The following is a 23620-nucleotide window of genomic DNA, read 5'->3' as shown; positions in this document are numbered from 1 at the left end:
ACTGAAACGAATGCGTTTTCCAGCATACGAGAGCTTGTCTTGAGAAATGGATTGAAATGGCATCGATTCGAACATTGGCCGCCCATGGCAACTCTGGTGGGTCAGGAATAGAAGCGAGACAGTTTCATAAGAATCTGATTCAATGTGTTGATGCAAGAACACATCAAATCACAACTCACAAATCGTCTCTCAGTTTGTTCGAATATTTGACGTGCACTCAGCGCTCATATGCTGATTGCTTGACACTACGATGTTGAGACGATGTTTTCTCTATACAAATGGTTACCCAGTTACTCAACTCGTTCAGCGATGCTTTTGAAACCGATTTGCAGGTGAGCTGAACTCGGTGATGATGAAGTACTGAGTTGATTATTGCCAGCCCTGATGCTGATGTACCAGTAGAATGAGAATGCTCGGTAGTTCGGCTGTTCTAAGCTGTATCTTCCTGGTTTTCCAAAAAAAAATGACAACCGCACTTACTCGTGCTTTTTCATAGAAGCAGTATCATACTTTATTCTTCCATGTTATTTAACATTTAATTATAATTTTGGGTGATAATTTGTAAAGAACTTAACGTGTTTATGCTTTGTCTAGACTTTCAACAATACTAATATTATAAGCCAAGCCATGAGAGTGACTACCGGCCATGACTTTCAGCTTATGTGCTGGTGATAATTATTGGTATTTGCTATACACTGAATATTTACGCGCTGCTTAAAGCATCAACACCAGGTAGAACTTTACCCTCCAAAAGTTCCAACGATGCACCGCCACCGGTTGAGACGTGGGAGACCTGAGATTCGGTGCCCCATTTAGCACAGCACGAAGCAGTGTCACCACCGCCTATGATACTGACGGCACCAGCTTTAGTTGCAGCAACAACACCATCCATCAAACCCTTGGTTCCATTGGCGAAGTTTGGAAACTCGAACACACCAGGTGGACCATTCCAGACAATGATTTTTGCACGCGCGATTGGTGCTCCGAACGCTTCTCGTGATTTCGGTCCCACATCCAATCCCATGTGTCCGGCAGGGATGCCACCTTCAACTGTAGCTGCTCCAACAGCAGCATTTTCAGCAAATTTATCACCGGTTACAAAATCAACTGGCAAATGCAGCTGTACACTATTTTTCTTGGCTTTGTCGACAAGTTTCTGTACGATCTTTGATCCTTCTTCGTCGAATAACGAACCACCGATTTCCATATTATTCAATACTTTCAAGAAGGTAAACGCCATACCACCGCCAATTATCATTTCGTTAACTTTGTCAAGCAAATTCTCGATGAGTTGAATCTTGTCGGCTACTTTCGCGCCTCCCAAGATGGCAAGGAATGGACGAGGTGGATTATCGAGAGCTTGTGAGAAATATCGCAGCTCCTTATTCAACAGCAATCCGGCGGCGCGCTGAGCGTAGCCTTCTCCCATCATTGAACTGTGAGCGCGATGGGCCGTACCAAAAGCATCATTGATATATACATCACCCAATTTAGCCAGGCTTTCGCGGAAAGTTTTGACCTTGTCCTTATCGGCTTTGACCTGCGAGACGAGTGAAATAGATTAAACATTAGGTTAAATTGATTAAAACGTCATATTATGCAATATAATGACGGTCGAAAAAGACGAGCAGTAGTATATATGAAATAACTTGGTTTACCTTATTGCCTGATGCATCAACACCTTTTCCTTCTTCCTCAACGTAGAAGCGAACATTTTCCAGCAGAATAACCGAGCCGGAAGCCGGGTCTTTACAGGCCGATTCTACTTCTGCACCTATACAATCACTCAGGAAAGAAACATCACGTCCTAACAACTTTTTCAATTCATCAGCTACCGGAGCTAACGTATACTTCGTATTTTTATTGCCGTCAGGACGACCCAAATGTGAAGCAAGGACGACCGATTTTGCTCCCTTATCCAAAGCATATTTGATACTATCCAAGGCAGCAACAATACGTTGGTTGCTGGTGATTTTCCCTTCTTTAATGGGAACATTGAAATCCACCCTAGAAACAATTTTGTTATAAAGCGTCTTCGTGATTCTGCTGATGCACTATTTACCTCATGAAAACACGTTTTCCTTTTAGATCCACATTTTCAATGCTGAGCTTATTAAGAGCCATCTTTGAAAGCCTGAGTATATTCTTCAATCTGATAAAAGCAAGCCAATTGATTGTGCTTGAACCAATGCTCCTTCAGAAATAGCTATGCACCGGACTGAAAATTTAGTTGAATGTCATGTCAAGGACAAATTTGACTGTCATTGACTTTTCTGACAGATCACTTACAACCACACATGCGAATTAGGTTGGTTTGTTTTCATCGTTTTCATACCCACTTAGAAAAAACGTTCAACGGTGGTCCTTCATTGGTCCAATACGTTGGATCATTGGTCCAATGAAAGTCCAATCAATCGTTCAACGGGAGGCACGGGACCTTCGTTTGCCGATTTTTAAACAGACCGTTGAACCGAATGCCATTTTTTTCGTTCAACAAACCCGGCAGACAGAGGTCCATTGTTGAGCCATTTTTGACATAAGGAGTTGGAGCCCCGTTGGACTAGAGAAAAAACAACAACAAACCGTTCCAGCAGACCGTTCAATTTTGTTGGTTTCTTGAGCAAAAATAGTGTGGAAATTAAGTGTTACCTTTACATAGAAAGAAAATTTGTTGTTATTCTACGTAAAGTAGAAGTATTGTGCACACTGAGCAAAATATCATAGTAACCGTAGCTTGTTTTCCATTGTCATTTCAACTATACGCTTAAATAGTAGCAACAATCATGATATATGACTATTCACCATCTGTATTGTATAAATTACTAGACAACAAAGACTACGACTTGACTAAACTATTTGTATTTATGACTTTTCTGGCATGGTCATCCTGACAATGGTAGTCATCTCAAATATAAGAACAAATAGTTAAAATCACAATTTCTAGTAAGGTGAAATTGCTCTCGAGCCTTGATATATATATATATATATATATATATATATATATATATATATATATATATATATATATATATATATATATATATATATATATATATATATATATATATATATATATATATATATATATATATATATATATGAGGAGCTAAATATTTATTACTACCTGTTATGTTTTATCATTACCCTAGAAAGGAACAATTACCGTTAAAGTAAACTGATATAAATTACCAGTAGATTATATTTATAAGTTCACCCGGTTCTGGTACTAACTACGTTTGGGGGTTTTCTTTCTTTTCACTGATAAAACACTTGTTTAAAGCTCAACAGCAGAATCAAGAATCACCAGCTTCTTGTCCTACAATTTATTTCACTTTCGTTTGACAATACTTATATCAGTATTGGTTTGCTTGCGAATTATCCTAACTATCCTAATCATCTTGATCTTCGTCAAGGTTAAGGATGGTGCACATTTGTACACTGAAAATAAATTCAACAATTCGAATTAGTTCAATACTCGACAACTCTTCCTTTTTACAAAAGTTTTTTCTTTCATATATGTATATATAATAGGAATATTTTTTTTTTTTTAATTCATGCAATTCACAACATATTCGATAGCTTAATAAGCTTTACCAATAAACAAAATCATCCTTGGCCCTGGCCAACCGAACTCTCTTCGAGCGTCTTGTGTCGACATTAATCGATTCGTCTACGACGTGTTTACGTTTTCTTCTTATCGTTCTTTGTATTTCGGCATCCGCATATCCTTCAAATGGTTCTTCCTCGTCGCTTCCGCAGGTATTCCCGCCTGATATCTGCAGAGGTACCGTAACATTTGGTCGCACTGATTCAATTGTTTGGTCCCGGCGCAGCTGCGTCCGATGTGCCATGGTTGTTACGTTTCCAATAGCAACCTGAAACGTATTTCGAGAAAACTTTTTTAAAAAAGTAGCTTTCATCCATCTAAACTGATTTTGGGAGTTATGGTTTTTATACCAAACTATATCCCCCTCCGTCAGACTGTCTAAAGGATCATTTACAACTCTAGTTTGGATCACAGGAGACTTATCATCATTGGTAGGATTAGTTGGCTGTATCATATTATATTTATAGTGTCGCTTTGGATGCATAAGATCCAATAAGGTCTTTGGCATAAATGAGAAAATCTTTTCGGATGGGAATTTGCCATCTTTCGTCAAACAGTTGTTCCTATAATTAATTAGAAATAAATTGATAAGGTCCTCCAAGTCCATATTAGCAAAATCAGGTTCCATTAAAAATTTCTTCAGTACTTCTTTCACGGTTCTTACCAGCCTTTCCGCCTGCCCATTACTAGGAGGGTGATAGGGTGGACTTTTTAAAACTTTTATACCTTGCCCTTGCAGAAATTCAACAAATGAAAAAGAATTGAACGGAGGACCCCCGTCCGATACTAAAATATCTGGAAGACCGAAACGAGCAAAAAAAGCTACCAGTTTCTTTAAAACTTTACTACAATCAGTGCCACTTCTCATCCAGTCCACTTCAACCCACTTAGAATAACTATCCACTATTAACAAAAAGGTATGGTGTGCAAAATGAAAAAAATCTATGTGAACTCTGCTAAAAGGTTTTGTCGTTGGTGCCCAAATTGACGCTATTTGAGGCTTATGTAGTATGGCCATGCTGTTACAAATATCGCAACCTGCCACATATTTTTCAATATCAGCATTTAACCCAAACCAGTACAGTAATCGTCTGGCCAGTTGTTTCATCCTTACTATCCCGGAATGGTTTGCATGTAATAGCTTTAGGGCGCTAGTCTGTAATTGCTGCGGTATCACCACCCTATCTTGGTATAAAAGACAATCATTCACCAAATCTAAATCCTGCTGATTGGAGAAAACGTTGGCAAAACGCCTTTCAAGTTTTTTCGGCCATCCATTCTTCATAAAATAAATTATTTTCTGTAGGAATTCATCGTCTTTTGTAATTCTTGCAATTTCTTTTGAATCTATAGGAATTTCTTTGCTAAAATTTATACTTTTTACCCAATCATCATCCCAATCTTTGGGAACCACTTCTTCCAAAGGAAATCTAGAACAGAAATCCGCGTTTCCCATTTTTGATGATGGTCTGTATTGAATTTCAAAATCGTAGATAGCCAATTCTAAAATATATCGTTGTAGCCTCGTGACGTATATAGAGTTTTTGCCCTCCTTTCCGAAAATGCCCACTAACGGTTTGTGATCAGTGAAAACTAAGAACTTATTCCCATAAAGAAACTTGTGAAATTTTTTGTCGTGAATACGACTTACTTTACTATGGGGTGCCTTTTCAAAATTTACCCTCTGAGAGAGTGATAAGTTTTTGATCGTGAATATCTCTTGTTGTATCTAACGAATCAACATAATTTTTGCTACATGCCATCGGAAATATGATCACAATTTTATGATAAAATTTTCAGTTGTGTGACATAATCTCAAATAGTTCAAAATTAAACTTTTCTGAAATGTTTGGTATAAACGAGTATCAAAGAGGATAATTCATATGGCGCGTTTGCCTTTCTCGTATTTTGAAAGCTCATAGCTCAGTGATCTGTGGAAGGATTTATATAATCTAACTACCAATAGAATCGAAATTTTTCAACTTAAACGTGTATAGCAAGAGCATTGAAGTATTTCAATAGTACACTATTGAAAAACCTATCTCATTTGACCCATGTCAACACCAGCCAATCAGAACGCGTTCTGAGGAAGAGAAGAAAATAGCTGCTGCTGTACAACAAATCGTTCAAGAAAAATGTTTCCAAAAGTGGTGAATATCGTAGTGAGTTCCTCAATTTGGTCCTTCTGAATGCTAGAAACGAATCCCTACAGCATATTGATAGTCTCTTTCAATAAATTATGCAAATCCGAAATGAAATAATCGACATTGAAATTCTATATGCGGCTATTTTTATAGCCGTTAGGACCGCCCATTAGTGAAAAAGCTACAAACGAAATCACATAAAAGGAAATCTCTTAACAAAAATTGAATCAGTTTGGATTCTATCGCCACTGCGAGCAGATGTGTTTTGTGTCGTCTGCACAGCTAGTTTCGCTTTCGACAAGAGCGATTACGTCACAGCTGCCAGTCATTTCGATGGATGAAAAAGCAACGTTGGAGAGCATTATAAAAAATCAGCCGTTCTAATGGCTCTAAAATTTTTCTAAAGAACTATTAGGATTTGTTTTTCGCAAATCGCAGGTAATTATCCTCAGTTTAGTGCAAATCAAGAACAATTTGGTTAGATTTGTGCACTTTTCGCTGTGTGAAATTCACAGTAATCGAGATCAAGTGAAGCCTTTTTTTGAGAAAAATGTTCCGAGTTTAATATCGTAGAGAATTCCGCAATTTGACCCTTCTGAATGCTGGAAATTAATCCCTACAGCATATTGATAGTTTTTTTCAAAAAATTTTGCAAATCCGAAATGAAATAATCGACATAAAAATTCTGTATGCGGCTATTTTTATAGCCGTTAGGACCGCCCATTAGTGGAAAAGCTACAAACGAAATCAAATAAAAGGAAATCTCTTAACAAAAATTGAATCAGTTTGGATTCTATCGCCACTGCGAGCAGATGTGTTTTGTGTCGTCTGCACAGCCAGTTTCGCTTTCGACAAGAGCGATTACGTCACAGCTGCCAGTCATTTCGATGGATGAAAAAGCAACGTTGGAGAGCATTATAAAAAATCAGCCGTTCTAATGGCTCTAAAATTTTTCTAAAGAACTATTAGGATTTGTTTTTCGCAAATCGCAGGTAATTATCCTCAGTTTAGTGCAAATCAAGAACAATTTGGTTAGATTTGTGCACTTTTCGCTGTGTGAAATTCACAGTAATCGAGATCAAGTGAAGCCTTTTTTTGCGAAAAATGTTCCGAGTTTAATATCGTAGAGAATTACGCAATTTGACCCTTCTGAATGCTGGAAATGAATCCCTACAGCATATTGATAGTTTTTTTTCAATAAATTATGCAAATCCGAAATGAAATAATCGACATAAAAATTCTGTATGCGGCTATTTTTATAGCCGTTAGGACCGCCCATTAGTGAAAAAGCTACAAACGAAATCACATAAAGGAAACTCTTAACAAAAATTGAATCAGTTTGGATTCTATCGCCACTGCGAGCAGATGTGTTTTGTGTCGTCTGCACAGCTAGTTTCGCTTTCGACAAGAGCGATTACGTCACAGCTGCCAGTCATTTCGATGGATGAAAAAGCAACGTTGGAGAGCATTATAAAAAATCAGCCGTTCTAATGGCTCTAAAATTTTCCTAAAGAACTATTAGGATTTGTTTTTCGCAAACCGCAGGTAATTATCCTCAGTTTAGTGCAAATCAAGAACAATTTGGTTAGATTTGTGCACTTTTCGCTGTGTGAAATTCACAGTAATCGAGATCAAGTGAAGCTTTTTTTTGCGAAAAATGTTCCGAGTTTAATATCGTAGAGAATTACGCAATTTGTCCCTTCTGAATGCTGGAAATGAATCCCTACAGCATATTGATAGTTTTTTTTTTCAATAAATTTGCAAATGCGAAATAAAATAATCGACATTAATATTCTGTATGCGACTATTTTTATAGCCGTTAGGACCGCCCATTAGTGAAAATGCTACAAACGAAATCACGTAAAAGAAAGCTCCTAACAAAAATCTAATCAGTTTGGATTCTATCGCCAATGCGAGCAGATGTATTTTGTGCCGTTTGCAAAGCTAGTTTCGCTTCCGATAAGAGTGATTACGTCACAGCTGCCAGTCATTTCGATGGATGAATAAGCATCGTTGGAAAGCATTATAAAAAATCAGCCGTTCTAATGGCTCTAAAAGTTTTCTGAAGAACTATTAGGATGTGTTGTTCGCAAATCGAAAGAAAATATCCTCAGTTTAGTGCAAATGTAGAACAGTTTGGTTAGATTCTTGCACTTTTCGCTGTGTGAAATTCACAGTAATCGAGATCAAGTGAAGCCTTCTTTGTTTTTGCGAAAAATGTGGAAAAGGGGAATGCTTGCATAATTCATACAATTGATCAACTATTTGATATTCGGAAGTGTTAAGGAACATGTCATTTGTTTTCGTATTCACGACATCCAGTTATGTCTCTGACATTACCCACCCGCCTTTTTATAGTGGCAACCAATGCCAACGCTTCTAAATGCAGTATAGGATATTTTTTTTGAGCAGAGTTTAAAGAGAAGGATGTAAACCAAATTGGTTTTTCAACTCCTTCTATTATATGTGCAATTACTCCTCCTAGGCCTATGCCCGACGCATCCGAGACAACCACTATTGGTTTGTTTATATCATAATATTCCAAAAAAGTTGTTTCCACAAGATAATTTTTACTCTTGATGAAAGCGTTTTCGCAATTTTCATCCCAAATGTATCTAGCACCGTTTTTCAGAAGATTATATAAACAATACAATTTGGAAGATAAATTGGGTATAAATTTGTTATAGTAATTGATCAATCCCAAAAATGATTTTAATTCAGTAACATTCTTTGGCGCCTTAGCATCCCTAATAGTAGCAATCTTGTCTTGACATGGCAGCAAACCTTTATCACTAATCAAATGGCCTAAATATGGTAGCTGTGATACAAAAAGCTTACATTTTTCCCAATTTACTTTAATGTTACTGGCTGACAATCTTGTCAATACCAACTCTAATTTACTCCTGCAATCATCCATATCTTTTCCCGCCACTAACACATCGTCCAAATAACAAAAAACATTATCAATACCTTTTAAAACCTGATCCATGACTTGCTGAAAAATAGAGGCACTTGAGGATGCCCCCTGAGGAAGCCTGTTATAGGTATATAAACCTTTTATCGTGTTTATAACCATAAATCTTCTTGACCTGTTAGACAAGGACAATTGCGTATAGGCACCTTCCAAATCAAGGGCACAAAAAACTTTGCAACCTGCTAATCCAGCGAATAAATCCTGAGCTACTGGCAAAGGGTATGTATTTGGAATAAGCGATTTGTTTATGGAAACCTTACAGTCAATTACTAGCCTGATATCATTATTTTTTTTCATAACCACAACTACCGGTGATGCCCATTCACTAGTTTTGATAGGAGATATAACCTTTTCAGATTCAAGTTTATTCAAATATGCTAAGACCTTTTCTCGCAAACGGTACGGCACGTCATAAGCTTTCCTGAATATTGGAAACTCTTCTTTCAGAACTAAATCCGCTTCAAACCCTATTATGGGCGACGAAAAATCCTTTATAAACACTTTTTCAAATTTTCTTTGAATATCTCGAATAATTTCATCTTTATTCAGAAAACTGACGTTATTTATTCGTCCTAGATTCGTAAAATTTTTTCTCCAGTCGGGATAAAATACATCCAACCAATCTCGGCCAAATAAAGGAATAAAACCATTTTCGTAATCCAATACTAATAGTTTCATTCTTGCCTCTTTATCATTTATTCGTACCCAAACATTTGCTTCCCCTTCAATTTTTAAATTGGCCCCATTCACAACAAACAGTTTTTTATGACATTTCGAAAGAGGAGTTGAAAAAACAGAAAAATATTGCGTTTTGCCCATAATTGACACTGATGAACCACTATCTATCTCCATTTGGAGCGAAACATTCTCTAATTTTACATTGATCAAGCACGGGTCACTAATATTGTTAATCGAAGAAATCTGCATACAAAATAAGTTACCTTTATCGCGATCATCCTCGTCGTCGCTGCCGCCGTCCTCCGTTTGCATCTGACTAAAAACTTTATATAAATCGTGAACACTGCTCGGTCCTGGTCGTTGCTCATCCTCAACAAACTTAACGGAGTCACGTTGCATGTTTCGTAATTTAAAGCACTTTCTCTTTATGTGCCCCTTGACACCGCAGAAGTCACATATAAGAGAAGAATAATCCGGACGCCTACGAAACTGACTCCCACGCCTACCATCAGGTTCAACCCGGCTATCCGAGAAATAAGGAAATTTGTTTTTATACTCATAACCTAGTCTACTTTTAACACTGACTCTGTTATTTTGATTGGGCGAATTGTTTTGTTGTGCCATTTCGTATGCTTTAGCCAATTTATTCAATTGATAACCACCCCTTCTTGTGGAAGACAACACAGATGCAACCTGTTCATGAGCTTGACCAAACTGTACATGAACAGGTTCACTTTTTGTGTTACTACCAAAACTCCTGGCATTCGTATCCGCCATTTCCCAAGTAGTTAGAAATCTTTCTGTTGCTTCTAAAGTTATATTTCCTTCATTTATTAAGTGTTTCTTTAGCACAGGATCGCGAACACCAGAAATAATTCTATCTATAATTGCTGAATCTTTAAAATTGCCGAATGAGCAGAATTCTGCTTGTAATTTAAGAGACAAAACGAAATCTTCAATAGTTTCGTTTGGCAATTGAACTCTGCTATTAAACTTCAATCGTTGAATCAAGTCTGATTCTGTCTTGTCAAATCTTGCCTTTAGTTTTTCTATTATCTCCGCATATGTTGCGGTGGTCAATTTTCCATTTGGAAAAAGTAATTTTAGCTCAGTATATACGGCAGGTCCAGACAAAGTAATAAAATGAGCTTTTCTGGTTTCTTCCGGAATCTTATTGACGACAAAGAAATAATCCAGCCTCTCCGACCAATCGGTAAAAGAGCTGCCTTTTCTATAGGGTTCAATTGTTATGTTCAATTGAGCCATAATGCCACAATATAATAAAATGAATATACAGAATGGCTTACCTTGCCTGCTAAACTAACCCGCCAAAATATGCTTCTCCAGCCAATTAGCTGATAAAATCGCAACGTCGTTTTAACTACTTTCCGTATAACAGATCAACAATCTCACTGTATATATCACCCTTTGGCGATCGCTCTCCTATCGAATTTCACACCTATATAAATAAAGAAAAAGGAACTCTCTTATTATTTAATTAAAACAAAAGGTTTCTATTGTTCCAACCAATGACGCTATCAATAGAAATATTTAAAAATGTCGGATGTCTTTATCACTATTGATTAAAATTCACAATGGCGCCTACCACGCCGTTTTAAGTTTTCTACCGATGATTACACGTGGCCAAAATCTAAAGAATTAATGATTCCACAATTAGTGACATAGCACATTGATTTCCTGTTTTTCTCGTCGCCAGTTGTTATGTTTTATCATTACCCTAGAAAGGAACAATTACCGTTAAAGTAAACTAATATAAATTACCAGTAGATTATATTTATAAGTTCACCCGGTTCTGGTACTAACTACGTTTGGGGGTTTTCTTTCTTTTCACTGATAAAACACTTGTTTAAAGCTCAACAGCAGAATCAAGAATCACCAGCTTCTTGTCCTACAATTTATTTCACTTTCGTTTGACAATACTTATATCAGTATTGGTTTGCTTGCGAATTATCCTAACTATCCTAATCATCTTGATCTTCGTCAAGGTTAAGGATGGTGCACATTTGTACACTGAAAATAAATTCAACAATTCGAATTAGTTCAATACTCGACACTACCATGTAAATATGTCGACAGTATAATAATGTTACCATAAATAGATACATGGTTTAAAAGAAATTATGAAGTTTGAAAACACTATTGATGTAGTCCATATCAACAGAATTTATGTAGTAAGCACATTATCGTATAGTGTTTTTTAACCGACTATGTTTTTCATTTGTGCTGACTATACAAATTGTCAATAAACGGGTGTACTTTGTTATTGTCACATAAAGTTACAATACAGCAGACAATTTCGTAACACATCAGTGATTGATTTAAGAAAAATGTATATTGTGACTTATATTGTGCAATTTGGAAGGTCTTGCAGGTGAGTAAATTTTGTAGCCTTACTAGTTTTCGTCGTTGAAATTAAATTTTTCAACAATTTTGCCGGTAACGTTTCTGTTTTCTAGTGAAATCAACGTCCTGTATAATTTTTATTATTCGTTATAGGTCGTTGTAGGAAAAACATCAAGCGGTTGATGAAAACGACGAACGTCATCCGATTCCCGGATTCAAATCGCTCGAATCCGACGGAAAAAATAACAATATATGGCAGGTGGGTATTGAGGTTTGCATCTGGATTTGGCTATTAATTTCTTCCATGCTGCCCATTCCTGCTTCAGGAAAAATTTTACCGAACAGAGCCTGGGATCAACAGTTGCAACCAAGCAATGCTGCTCCGTGTCTACGTTGATAATCAATATTTCACCAGGCACATCATCATTTGATTTGATGCAAAAATAAAAAGAATTCAATGAAACGATTTTGTTGTTCTTGTTCTAGAATTCAAATTCATAAAACTTTTTAACATTAGCTCATGTTTTGCTGATCTTCAGCATTGTTGAATCAACCACTTCCTTTAGTTTCGAAATAACTAGAAGTGAAATGTCAAAAATATCATGGGTCTGGTTATAGCGAAAACTACAATGTAAATAAAGTTTCGGTCATGGTTAGCCTAACCATCTCAATCGTATTAGTTATTCATACAATATACTGTTCAATATTACTATTCTAGAGCCGATACCATTTATAGTAAACATGAACTTGACTATTGTTGAAATCATCTGATTTAATAGTCGGTTGGCCCTCTATATAGTAACTGTTACCATAATATTTTTCTGAGTGTATATATATATATATATATATATATATATATATATATATATATATATATATATATATATATATATATATATATATATATATATATATATATATATATATATATATATATATATATATATATATATATATATATATATATATATATATATATATATATATATATATATATATATATATATATATATATATATATATATATATATATATATATATATATATATATATATATATATATATATTCAGTTGAAATATTTGCATCCCCAAAACGCTTCATTTTTCAAAAAATGCGGATACAAGTCACCAGGATAATTGCATAGACAATAATATTGTCACGTGTAAGGGACGCTGCTAAAGAGATGACTATTGGTACAATAACCCTAACTTAATTAAAGATAGTAAAATCATATTTTAACCACTAGTAGCAGTGGTGCTAGTACTACGATCCTACTGGCACTAAGTATTTTTCCAGGTCAGGCTTACGATGACTGACTTGTGAGTTCAGCGCTCTATGCATTGAACCACCAACCCGGGTGCTGTAAGTGACGTAACCGATAAATCTGTTTCGTTATTGAGTTTCTTTTTATCATGTCTACCCACTTTGAAAGAGCAGTTTTATAGTTGAAATAATTTCATATATTTTTGCTATATTGTGTTTATCCTTTGAGGGTACAGTTTTCTTGGCTACGCAAGTATAGCGATTAGCTATGGTTTAGATGCATCACTTTTCGCTGCATGTGGATTCTTCAAATGTTGGACTTACATAGAGCATTTCTAAATGACCCCCAACCACGCATCGCGTTCATAACAGTTGTAGTTTCGTTTATGTGTATATATTAAGTAGATATAATTGATTCGTTACACATTCAGTATAAACATCTAAGCATAACACCTTTCTAGTACAGATTTCTCATGTTTTACTATTGTAATTTCGCACATGTTCATGTTAGATATATTCTAGATTTGAAACAAAAAAACAATCGTAAAGTAATAAAAATAATGTATAATTTGCAACAGTTACAACTATTACCACTTTCCCATGAATGCTTTTCGATATCGCAATGCTCTGGTACGATTCTGTGAGATGCTCCTGCCAGGCGATGATGACTGTGTATAGTAGCCGTGACGCTGCTCCGACTGAACCGAACTTCCTTCCTCTTCTTCGTCTTCTTCCTTGATGGTTTCGTTTTCGTCATCTCCGTCATGACTCGGTGGGCGCTGAGAATACTGGTTGTGAAATGCGGCCCTACGATTTCCATTTAAATCACTGCTTTGCACCTTCCGTTGGCATTGTGCATGGTTGATGTTGTTCGTTAATTCTGCGGTACATTTTGTTGTATTGTATGAACTGCAGTTGTTGTTGTTGTTGTAGTTGTTAGTACAGCTGAACTTGAAATGACTGCTCAACTTATTGCCTTCACAATCCAGCTAGCTAAGCAGCGTTCGAATCTCTTTATGCATGTGACAAAGGAAGTCCACGTAGCTAGCGGAACCATCAGTCATACCTCGATCTTCGACCAGGAAATGACGCAATACATTTTCTAGCTTGTCACGCTGCTTGACCAGAGTAAGCTGTAAGATATTGAGCAATATTAGAACTCCTGATAATCTTGAAAAAGCTCATAAGATACTAACCCTCATGCACCGGTGTTTGGCATTCTGAATGCTGTCGACGATGCCTCTGATGCGCTTGGAAAGTGGATTATCAAATACTGGTAAACCCGTACGATCGGTATCGATCTGCTGTGTGCACTGTGCTCCAAACACAGACAACGTAAATTCCGACGACAATCCTAAACCGAGCCACATAAACATGTGCACGCCATTCTCTGAACATAGGACCAAATTTTAAATAAAAAGTCAATAAATAAATGTTCATTTCATAATATACATACCCAAGATATAAGCACCGTCTTCCATCATCTTATCAGCCGTACAACGAATTAAAGCAGGCACATTGGAGTCTTCCACTTTAACATCGTGGACAGGAATTAATCGAGGATAGAAGAACTGAACAGACGTTGGCAAATCCATGCTCATCACGAAATAAATCACGTAAGAACGGTCGTCCAACGTTAGATCCGAACCGCCGGAGAAGGAATCGTTCTTCAGCAAACACGAAATATATAGTGGCAGTAGTTTCATACACTCAGGTAGGATCAGTTGACCGGCGGACGTGGGCGAGGCGCAATTTTTTCTGTAGCATGCCAAAATTTGGGCCGCACGATTTACGAGTGAGTCCTTGATCGCCTTAGGGGAGTTCTCCAGTAACTTGAACAGACCTTGTTTGGCAAAAAACAGAATCGTTGTGTCAAGATCGCAGCTCCGGAACAAATCGGCCAGTTGGTTGCAAGTTTTGAGACTTAAATTCAGTACACGCAAACGGCGCTGTCCGGAACAACTGGTGTATAGAAGAGCAACCTGAATGAACACGTTGTCGTCGGTCAGCTTGTCGTCGTGTTTAATTTCAATCGCTACTGATTTGTCACAATCTGTGCATAAAAAAAGATCGGAATTAAAATTAAAATGACACTGAAAATTAATTTAACTACTTACCAATACTGGCAATTTCCATATCCGTTGTGTTAGACATGAAGAAATGTCCGAAGAAATCAGTTGGTCTAATTCCGGTTGATGTACGCACGCGCATGACCGTATCGAAAGCTATTGGGCGTGATATGTTTTTAATGACATCATTTACCAAACGGGGACCATCAATATCGGCCTGTTGGAAAACAAAAATGATTATATGAAAGATATCCCAAATTGATTAAACGTAATTATTGTTGTTCAAAATAAAAAATCTAGCAATTGACGGTTTTACGTTATAACCGAAACCATAAAGAAAATCGTTCGAGAATTGCTTTGAAATACCTGGAAGTAAGTATATTTGTAAACTTCTCCGCCGGTCAGCCTGGCCACTTGGCCGATTGTAGCAAGATCTATGTAGGAATTGTTGAAAACGAACAGATCAACCGATACACCGGCACCAACGCATTCCTGTCCGAGCATGTTATAAACAGTTGACTGGGGAGCTGTTTAGTAATTAGATCGAATCAATGTCACATCCGGTATTCAGAATGTTACAAATGTTACATACTTAACACCGTTTTTTCCTTGTCCGTTCCTAAGAGCTTCCGATCATCACGAGACTTCAATTTTCCTGGTGCCTCCGCTGTTGGTAAAGATGAATGGAACACGTATAATTTTCCTGCACTTTCGGAAGCCTTGAGTGCTTCGAGACCGGCTTGCAAGGCAGGTAGTAAAATAGTTTCTGTTTCGCGAGTATCTCCAAACATTTTTGGGATTTGTTCCATCAGAGCATCAATCACGGCACTGGATTCCTCCGGGTCGACCAGGAAACCATCCAGTAATGGCATAAACATTTCCTGTAGGAAAATTCTATTCAGTAAACAAAAAAAACAATCTAGGATCAATCAACAATACTTACATGAACGTCTCCTACAACCATCATTTGTGGTTGAGCCAAACTGCTCTTGATGTTGTAGAAATGGACAGAGCTGTTGTAGGTAATGAAGCCTACTTTCATAGCTGTACGTTCGAAACCTGTATCGATCGGCAAGTTACGAATGATATTCTTCATCTCCGCACAAAGTAGTTGTACCAATCCCGATTTAACGTTATTGTAGGATACATCGATCAAAAACACCATCGCCGGTGCTTTGGGTGGACTATTGTTCCGACAGTAGTCTTTTGTTGCAACAAACTCATAGGTTCCTAACACTAACTCAGGACGTTCATATTTGTCCATACGTTGGCCAGTGTGATCCAAGTGTTGGAAATACTCAGCAGGGACATCTGTAGTCGCCTTGCACATCAGACATTGGAAACGACGCCCGCCATCGATGAACTGCATGAATGGACACATGTATGCTTTGCAGCGAATGCATCGGATCGGTCCTAATTCACCGAAATTCACGATCGGTGGAGACAGTTCTTTCTCAGTTACACGGGCGAATGGTGAAACAATCAGTGCAAACGGGACAGCGCTTTGTTTCATCATGTCCGTGTTAGCCGGAACGTTGTACATCGACGAGCGAATGAATCGTGGGCCTGAATTCCCCTGGTCCTGGGTATCGTACTCTGTTGTCACAAGTGGTGGCACTAAACCGGCCTGATTAGTCGCAAACACCCCTCCACAAAAACGTTGGTTCTCGTTGATCACCTGAATCGGATTGGGCATACTGTCCGGATCGAGTCGCTTCTGTGCTGGCGGTGATGCCATGGCCCCTTGTGGGTAATGTAGTCCACCTGTTGGACTTTGTGGAAACTGCTGACCGGGCATTTGATTGAAACCCTGGGCCCCAGGAGCTTGCTGAAAAGTAAGGTTTTGGAAGGTCAAAGTATTTCATATATGAAAGTAGTATGACTACTGATAACAGAGATTCAAGTAAAGTTTTTAATGTGTGCAAAATATTTAACTGTCAGTGAGCCCAAATACATGAATTTGTCAACTAATTCTATTCCGTCATCGGCTATCAATGTTCGAAACTAGACATGAGAGTCCATCATTTTTTCGTACCCTTTCTGAGACTCGAGAACATCCTAGATACTCGGACGTAAAACAAAACCGCTTACATCGGGACGAAAGAAACCAAGTACAGTATTGTGTAGTGAACAATAGAACGACTTCGAAAATGAGTGAACCTAACGAACAAAAGCTACCGCCGGTACGAAAGAATACAATTATTGTTGACTTCAGGCAGTGCAAAATTCGACCTTCGATACGAGAACTTGAAGGTTTGCTTAAGGAGCAAATACATCTTGACATTAAACGTGTGCATTTACTTAAATGCGATAAGACAAATAATGTTGTTTACATCCAGTTTTACAAAGAGTTGGATGCAATTCATTTCGCAAATAACAATAATAGTGAGCATTATGTGGAGCACGAGAACATTAAGTACAACATTCCAGTATATACGGAAGAAGTGTGCGTGAATGATCTTCCCTCAAGCGTCACCGATTCTTATACTCGTAAAATTATGTCCCAATACGGAGAGTTTCTCTATCGAAAAAGAAAAGTGGAAGAACTTTTTCCCCGGTGTTCTAAATGGTGTACGTTTGTTACGCATGCGCTTGAAAAGGCCTATACCTCCTTATGTAACTTTTGGTCAGGATACAAGAATCCCGTGCAAATCATTTATCACCTATGACAATCAGATGGCTACATGTCAATATTGCCAAAAAGCTGTTCATTACGGTAAGCCATGTGATAAACTGGACAAGGAGACAACCACACCAAAGAACAACGGTGCTTCCTTCACACCAACCCCAAGCAACTCCAGTACACCTGTGACAGTCACCAATAACAGTGAAGTATCCCCTTCAACGAAACCATCCAACCTAACCCCTATAGAACAAAGTACACCAGCTGCAGTTAACAGCTTACCATCCAACCAACCAGCAAATGCAAACAGTGTACAACAAGGCGCATCTACAGCAACTAGCAACGAAATCAACAACAACACCACGGCAATGGAGGACGAGACGAACCACGAACAAACTGCCCCTCAATCCTCGCAGGAAGGAAATGGAAGCTAGAAAAAGGGTGACAACGAGATTCAATACAAAAAAATTTAGCTGAAAACTCAGCTCAATCGGCCACGTAAAGCTTGTACGCAAATAGGCCTGAATAAAAAAATATCTTTTAAATAATCACTTCATTATTCGCTGCTTTGGCCAATAGCGTTTATCGGGGAACCTATATTTGTGCATAGTCTGTCGTGATCTCAATCGATTGTGGCAAATGCTCCTTTAAACCAACGAATAGGTGATGCGTGTGTACGTTGAATTCGCGCACTCTGGAGTACTTGTCGAATAGCGAGTATGACGTGGCACAAGTTTCAGGTTTTCCCATTTGGAACGACTCAACGAAGTCGGTGAAAGACTTCGGCAAAGGATCTGGAGAAGTCCAACCACTCTTTCCATCTATTCTTGCGACTGAATCTCCCTTTCCCCAATTCTTGGAATTCATCCAGTACTTTCCTTTCCTCTATTGGTCATTAACCCCGGTGTAGATTACGAGATTAAGTTTGATAGTTTGTTTACAAGAAACTAAAACATGATTATAAACACTCGTGTTGAGATTTGCTTTAGAAAGCAAGATAAACATTTGGTCTAGACTTATAAGGAAATGTCTGTTAGCTAGATCGCCTTCATGTCGAAATTAGGGCCATAAAAAAAGGTCAGCCTTATCTTCATGCAGGATGTATATGTTTTAGTGTTTCTCCGTTTTATGGCGCAGACTTGTTATGTCTGTCTGGTGCATACAGGATCTAAGCCGAATTATATTAATCAGCTTTGGTTCTCAATCCAATGGTGAGAAGAGAATTGCACATCACTCTCCGTTTTCTTTCTTTTCTCGCTTCATCTCAAATTCTCTTGATCCGCCTCGGTAAATTCTCGATACTCTTCCCTATTTGAAAATTTCCCATAAGGGGAAAATGTATAGCATAGGGAACTAACATAGATGTAAGAAAAGTGTAAACTAACCTCAAAAATTTGTAAATAAATCAGTTGTATTTCAGAACTCACAACGGACGGTTAGTGCGATTGTTTGATTAAAAAAAGAAAGAAAAAATTTTCGAATTGGAAAATTTCACGGCTTTGTTATTCCTCAGTTTACTGATCTCCTCACTTATCTCTTATAGGTCAGTAGCTGGAAAACTTCTCGTCATCGACTGAACGTGCAATAGAGATAATCAGGTTTCGGGTAGTTGAAATCCGACCAAATCTCGAACTCGACGGGTATTTGTCGGGTTCAGAGCTGCAAATTGTCAATCATGTCAAATGACCGTGACTAAAATCATCGTCAACTGTAATCGGTACGGTCAAAGTGTCTGTCAAATGAGATACTCGATAGTTCAATGACCTAGTAGAAGTATACTCAGTCAAAGACAGGTGACGCATTTTGTTCTCTCTCTCATTCTCCTATTAACATAAATTGATAAAGTTCATTGTTGCTTGTTTGGAGTTTAATAATTCAATTCAATGTTTATGCTGCTTGATTAATATTTAGTCACATCGTAATCAAGCAGTGACAGGAGAAATGAAGATAATATCAATCGCATCGGCAGGCTCTCAGACACTCAATATATGATGATTGGTAGAGCTTGGTTGGCACTTGCTAGCACTCCAGTGACATAAACTTTCCAATTTTCGTCGTGCAAAGTTGCTAGTTGATAGTGACATTTAGCAGCTCTGGTCGGGTTCAGGTGACGTTTTTTTTCATTTTAAACGAGTACGGGTCGGGTTTAGGATTTTTGACCTCGAATACTCGAACTTTTTCGAGTTCGGGTCGGGTACGGATAAAGAATTTAAGTTTTTAACGGGTAGGGGTTTGGAAGAAAAATTATTCCCGAATTCGATCCGAACACCCGACCCGGGTACGGGAAAAAGCTGCAAACGAAAATCGTTGGTATGAGAGCTTCCATTTTTGCAGGCCCAGGCGACATACGAAAAGTCATCATAAAAAATATTCAGCCGGGTTAACCGCCCCCTTTGATATTCATTTAGAATGTACGGCTACGGGAGCATTCCCCAATTTATGGAAAGCTTTATTTATGTTTCCACTCTATACGAAAAGCAATAAAAGAGATGTAAACAACTAGCGAGGCATTACTTGTATAAACGCTATTTTTATGCTGTTCGAAAAAGTAATACTGACAATTTTCAACCATTTCATCTTACGTGACCAACGCCATTTGAAGCGGTTTTAAAACGAACGTCATCTACATCTATCTTTCCTCTGCCTTCGATAAAAAAAAACATGACATCACACTTGCAAAATTTGATCGACTTGGTTTTTTCCTTCGATGAATACAATCAAACCACAAGAATCTTTACTTGGGATTAAAATTGACGATTATATTTGGGAACATTTTTTAATCCTTCTCCGCAGGGGAGCCACCTCGACCCTTTGATCTTCTTGTAGTACTTTAACGATGTCAATTTTTCTCCGCGGATATTTTTCGCAGCTGACCTCAAAATCTACCATGGTATTCGCAGCTCTGAGGATGCGACGTTACTTACGCGAAAATTAACAATTTTTGCAGTTTGGTGCAAACTGAATCTTGATAATTAAGTTTACAAGAAAAAATGCCATTCAAATTCGAACACTAAGTTGAAGGATTTATAGGGTTTAGATGAACGAAGCAGTGAAGATACATGCTTCACGGCGTGTGAGGTTCATGAATATACCTGCTTGAACTATATCGATTTTGAGGAAGCGTGAGCCATCGGAATGGCTGTCTATGCACGGTAATGGAAGGGAGCGAAAAATGTTCACCCATGCCACTGTTTCTCCTTCTCTCGGTAACAGAGAGTGTCTAACTCCACCAATCATAGCAAGCAGCTATCTTCGCTAGACTGGATAGTGCTGAAGGTTCTATATTCAGTTTTTGCTAACAGACTTATGACTGGGTTATAACTGTCGAATATTTTTTCGAGGTCCGAACGCGATTCACATTCGTTTATACAGAATTCGTTTTGTGTGCATTGCCACCGTTAGCGCGTTTACTTGAATACAGGTTTTACTGTGATGAGAACATGATTTTTTTTACAGCTCTCAACAAGCCATAGTAAAACGCAATGAAAAATATTCTATACTGGATATTGATTACTTATTATTTATCCAGCTGGTTGATTTACTCTCATGCACTATTTCGATTAAACTCAATTAAACGCTATTTGACAGAAATTTGATTTATAGAAATGAAATGCGTACAGTAGTTTTTGTGGTTCTTTTTGAATGGCAAGTGACGGAATTTCAACTATATGAAAAATCCATCCTTTCTCGGTTTGTTTACTTTTATGCTCCATGCATGAATTATGCAGTTTACGGCCTACAATATTTTACGTTGAAATTCGCTCTGAAATTCTTTAAACAATTGATACGTTATCTTGTCTTAGCAATTAAAGTATCGCCCTAATAACTTTTGTAGTTTCATGATTGATCAAGATGAAGAGTTATGCGGCCATCTAACGTACTTGAATGCTGTAAATTTATTGGATTTGTACTCACGTTGTAACCGTGTTGCGGCGGCATATGGGATCCAGCCAACATCTGTCCTGGTTGCTGTGGATAACCGGGAACGTTACCAACATTTGAAGGAGGCATACCAGGTCCGGTTGGTCCAGCTGGATACTGATTAGGCATACCTCCAGGAGGCATTGTCTGTGGTCCAGGTTGACCTGCGTAATGTGGTCCGGTTTGGGATTGATACTGTGATTGATATTGAGGTGCCTGTTGCGGTGTTTGCTGATATTGTTGAGATGCTTGAGGAGGGAAAGTAGGTGGAGCTCCTGGAATCGATGGAGCAGGATATCCCATTGGTGGCACTGGCTGTCCGGGACGTACGGCCGCAGATGGCGGAAATTGATTTCGGGGTCCCCCCGATGGTACTGCTGCCATAGGTGGCATTCCAGGTTGATTGGGTGAAGCCTGTTGATTACCGTTTGGAATGCTATAGTTTGGTGCTTGTTGTCGGGAGTATCCTGCTGGTGGTGGTCCGTTTTGTAATGGGGCTTGGACTTGGGGTGCTGTGGGAAAATTACCAGGTCCGGGCGCTGACGTTGAAGGGCGACCTACCACTGGCTGGCCAGGAAACGGTGGGCCATTGAAGTTAGCTTTAGACGGACCAATTGACATATTTTGAAATTGATTTGGAAGCTGCAAATAGAATATTCTGTTAGACTTTGATGAAGCTAGCACAAACCTTACAGATAGTAAATGATAGACTTACGTTTTGAGCCCCATTCATAGGTGGTTGTGCAGGTTGACCCACACCTGGTTGAGTCCACCCCTGTGGAGGTTGACTATACGAAGTCATGGGTGGATTCATTTTGAATATCTTTTTTAAATGTATTACTGCAATGAAACACAAGTTAGTATTAGCTATAAGCTTTTCCAATTTGTTTCAATGACTTGAAACATTGTCAATACGAAGCACGAATTCTTGTAAATATGTATATGTTATGCGAAAATTTACCTTTTTCTATATTAAGCTATGTGAATGAATCCGTTTTCGCCAAAAAGAACAATCTTTATCATAATTCGAAAGAAATAAATCTATAAAAACTCTCGATTAAAAAATTTTGCTTAAGTTTCCACGTCAGACATGCACAAGAAAACAGATAGACGTCAAAACGTCGCTCTTTTTCACTATCAGTACACATTAATTCAAGAATAGTTTGAAGAAAATATATTTAGTTTAGAATTTAGTTTAACGAAAATAATTTGTTAGTCAGTTTTGAGGTAACGGTTATAGATCGAAATTAAAAGGAACAATTGATGAAGCTTTAGTTTCAATATAGCTACAAATTCATAGCACTTATACGAAGTTGCACAAAATAATAATTCCCTAGAATATTTTTAGTTTTGCTTCAGTCGTTCGTTACCGTGTAACACGGAGTTTGATTTTGGTTTGATTGACATTTCGTTGTGTGATGCCACGTAACTTGACGAAACATTTTAACGAAAATTGTTTCTGCACGATGAGCAAAAATTATCCATATTAACATTCTACCGCAAAACCTGATGCGGCTTTTAAGTTTCATTTTTGATTTATAAATGATTTCATTGCATATCTACAGATTGGCAATCTAACGCAAAACTAATTTTACCTGACGCGCCATTCTTTGAACCTCTCTTAAGATGATGATTGAATTTTACACGGGCTCTTATGGGGAACTCATATAATTTCAATTATATTGTAGAATTTTAGAATCTGTTACAATAACTGTTCATTAGAAAACGTAAGAAAATATATTTTCTTTTATTTCGTGTAATCATTTTTGATTTTATTAGATGATATGTAAACAAATATCAAGATTCGGAATTTGTTTCGGTTCGGTGGAGGTTATTTTGAACGCTAGGGGAATAAATCAATAGGCGGTAATACCAAATACAAATAATAATACCCCTAAGTCCCATACAAACGAACCGCCAATGTTTGGTTCACAGCCTGAACAAGTAAGCCTAGCAAATTACTCCCTTTCATTGCG

The 23620-nt window shown here is 37.8% G+C and overlaps 2 protein-coding genes and 1 long non-coding RNA gene across 4 annotated transcripts; 1 reads left to right on the top strand and 2 right to left on the bottom strand.

Moving 5' to 3' along the window:
- Positions 1-476: 476 nt before the first annotated feature.
- Positions 477-2218, bottom strand: LOC131427799 (phosphoglycerate kinase). Its single transcript, XM_058591314.1, has 3 exons — positions 2063-2218; positions 1659-2007; positions 477-1540 (listed from the first exon to the last, which is right to left on the bottom strand). Exons 1-3 carry the CDS (start codon positions 2122-2124, stop codon positions 704-706), a joined length of 1248 nt encoding a protein of 415 aa, XP_058447297.1. The 5' UTR covers positions 2125-2218; the 3' UTR covers positions 477-703.
- Positions 2219-11345: 9127 nt separating this feature from the next.
- LOC131427800 (uncharacterized) lies at positions 11346-12230 on the top strand. The gene is made up of 3 exons (XR_009229314.1): positions 11346-11795; positions 11921-12026; positions 12094-12230. It is a non-coding gene; the product is annotated as an uncharacterized LOC131427800 (long non-coding RNA).
- A 975-nt stretch (positions 12231-13205) lies between these two features.
- On the bottom strand, positions 13206-22760 carry LOC131427798 (protein transport protein Sec24C). 2 transcript variants are annotated; one of them, XR_009229313.1, is made up of 11 exons: positions 22606-22760; positions 22360-22484; positions 21639-22286; positions 16044-16928; positions 15693-15981; positions 15467-15627; positions 15149-15317; positions 14488-15084; positions 14228-14421; positions 13623-14164; positions 13206-13549 (listed from the first exon to the last, which is right to left on the bottom strand). XR_009229313.1 is itself a non-coding variant. In XM_058591313.1 (10 exons), exons 2-10 carry the CDS (start codon positions 22456-22458, stop codon positions 14021-14023), a joined length of 3186 nt encoding a protein of 1061 aa, XP_058447296.1. In that variant the 5' UTR covers positions 22459-22484; positions 22606-22760; the 3' UTR covers positions 13206-14020. The 2 variants fall into 2 exon arrangements, 1 of the variants encoding a protein (XP_058447296.1); XM_058591313.1 differs by having other exon boundaries at positions 13206-14164.
- Between the last annotated feature and the right edge of the window lie 860 nt (positions 22761-23620).

Source organism: Malaya genurostris, chromosome 2 (genome assembly GCF_030247185.1).
Source record: "Malaya genurostris strain Urasoe2022 chromosome 2, Malgen_1.1, whole genome shotgun sequence".
Taxonomy (NCBI): domain Eukaryota; kingdom Metazoa; phylum Arthropoda; class Insecta; order Diptera; family Culicidae; genus Malaya; species Malaya genurostris.
This window is presented reverse-complemented; position numbering and strand designations above follow the sequence as displayed.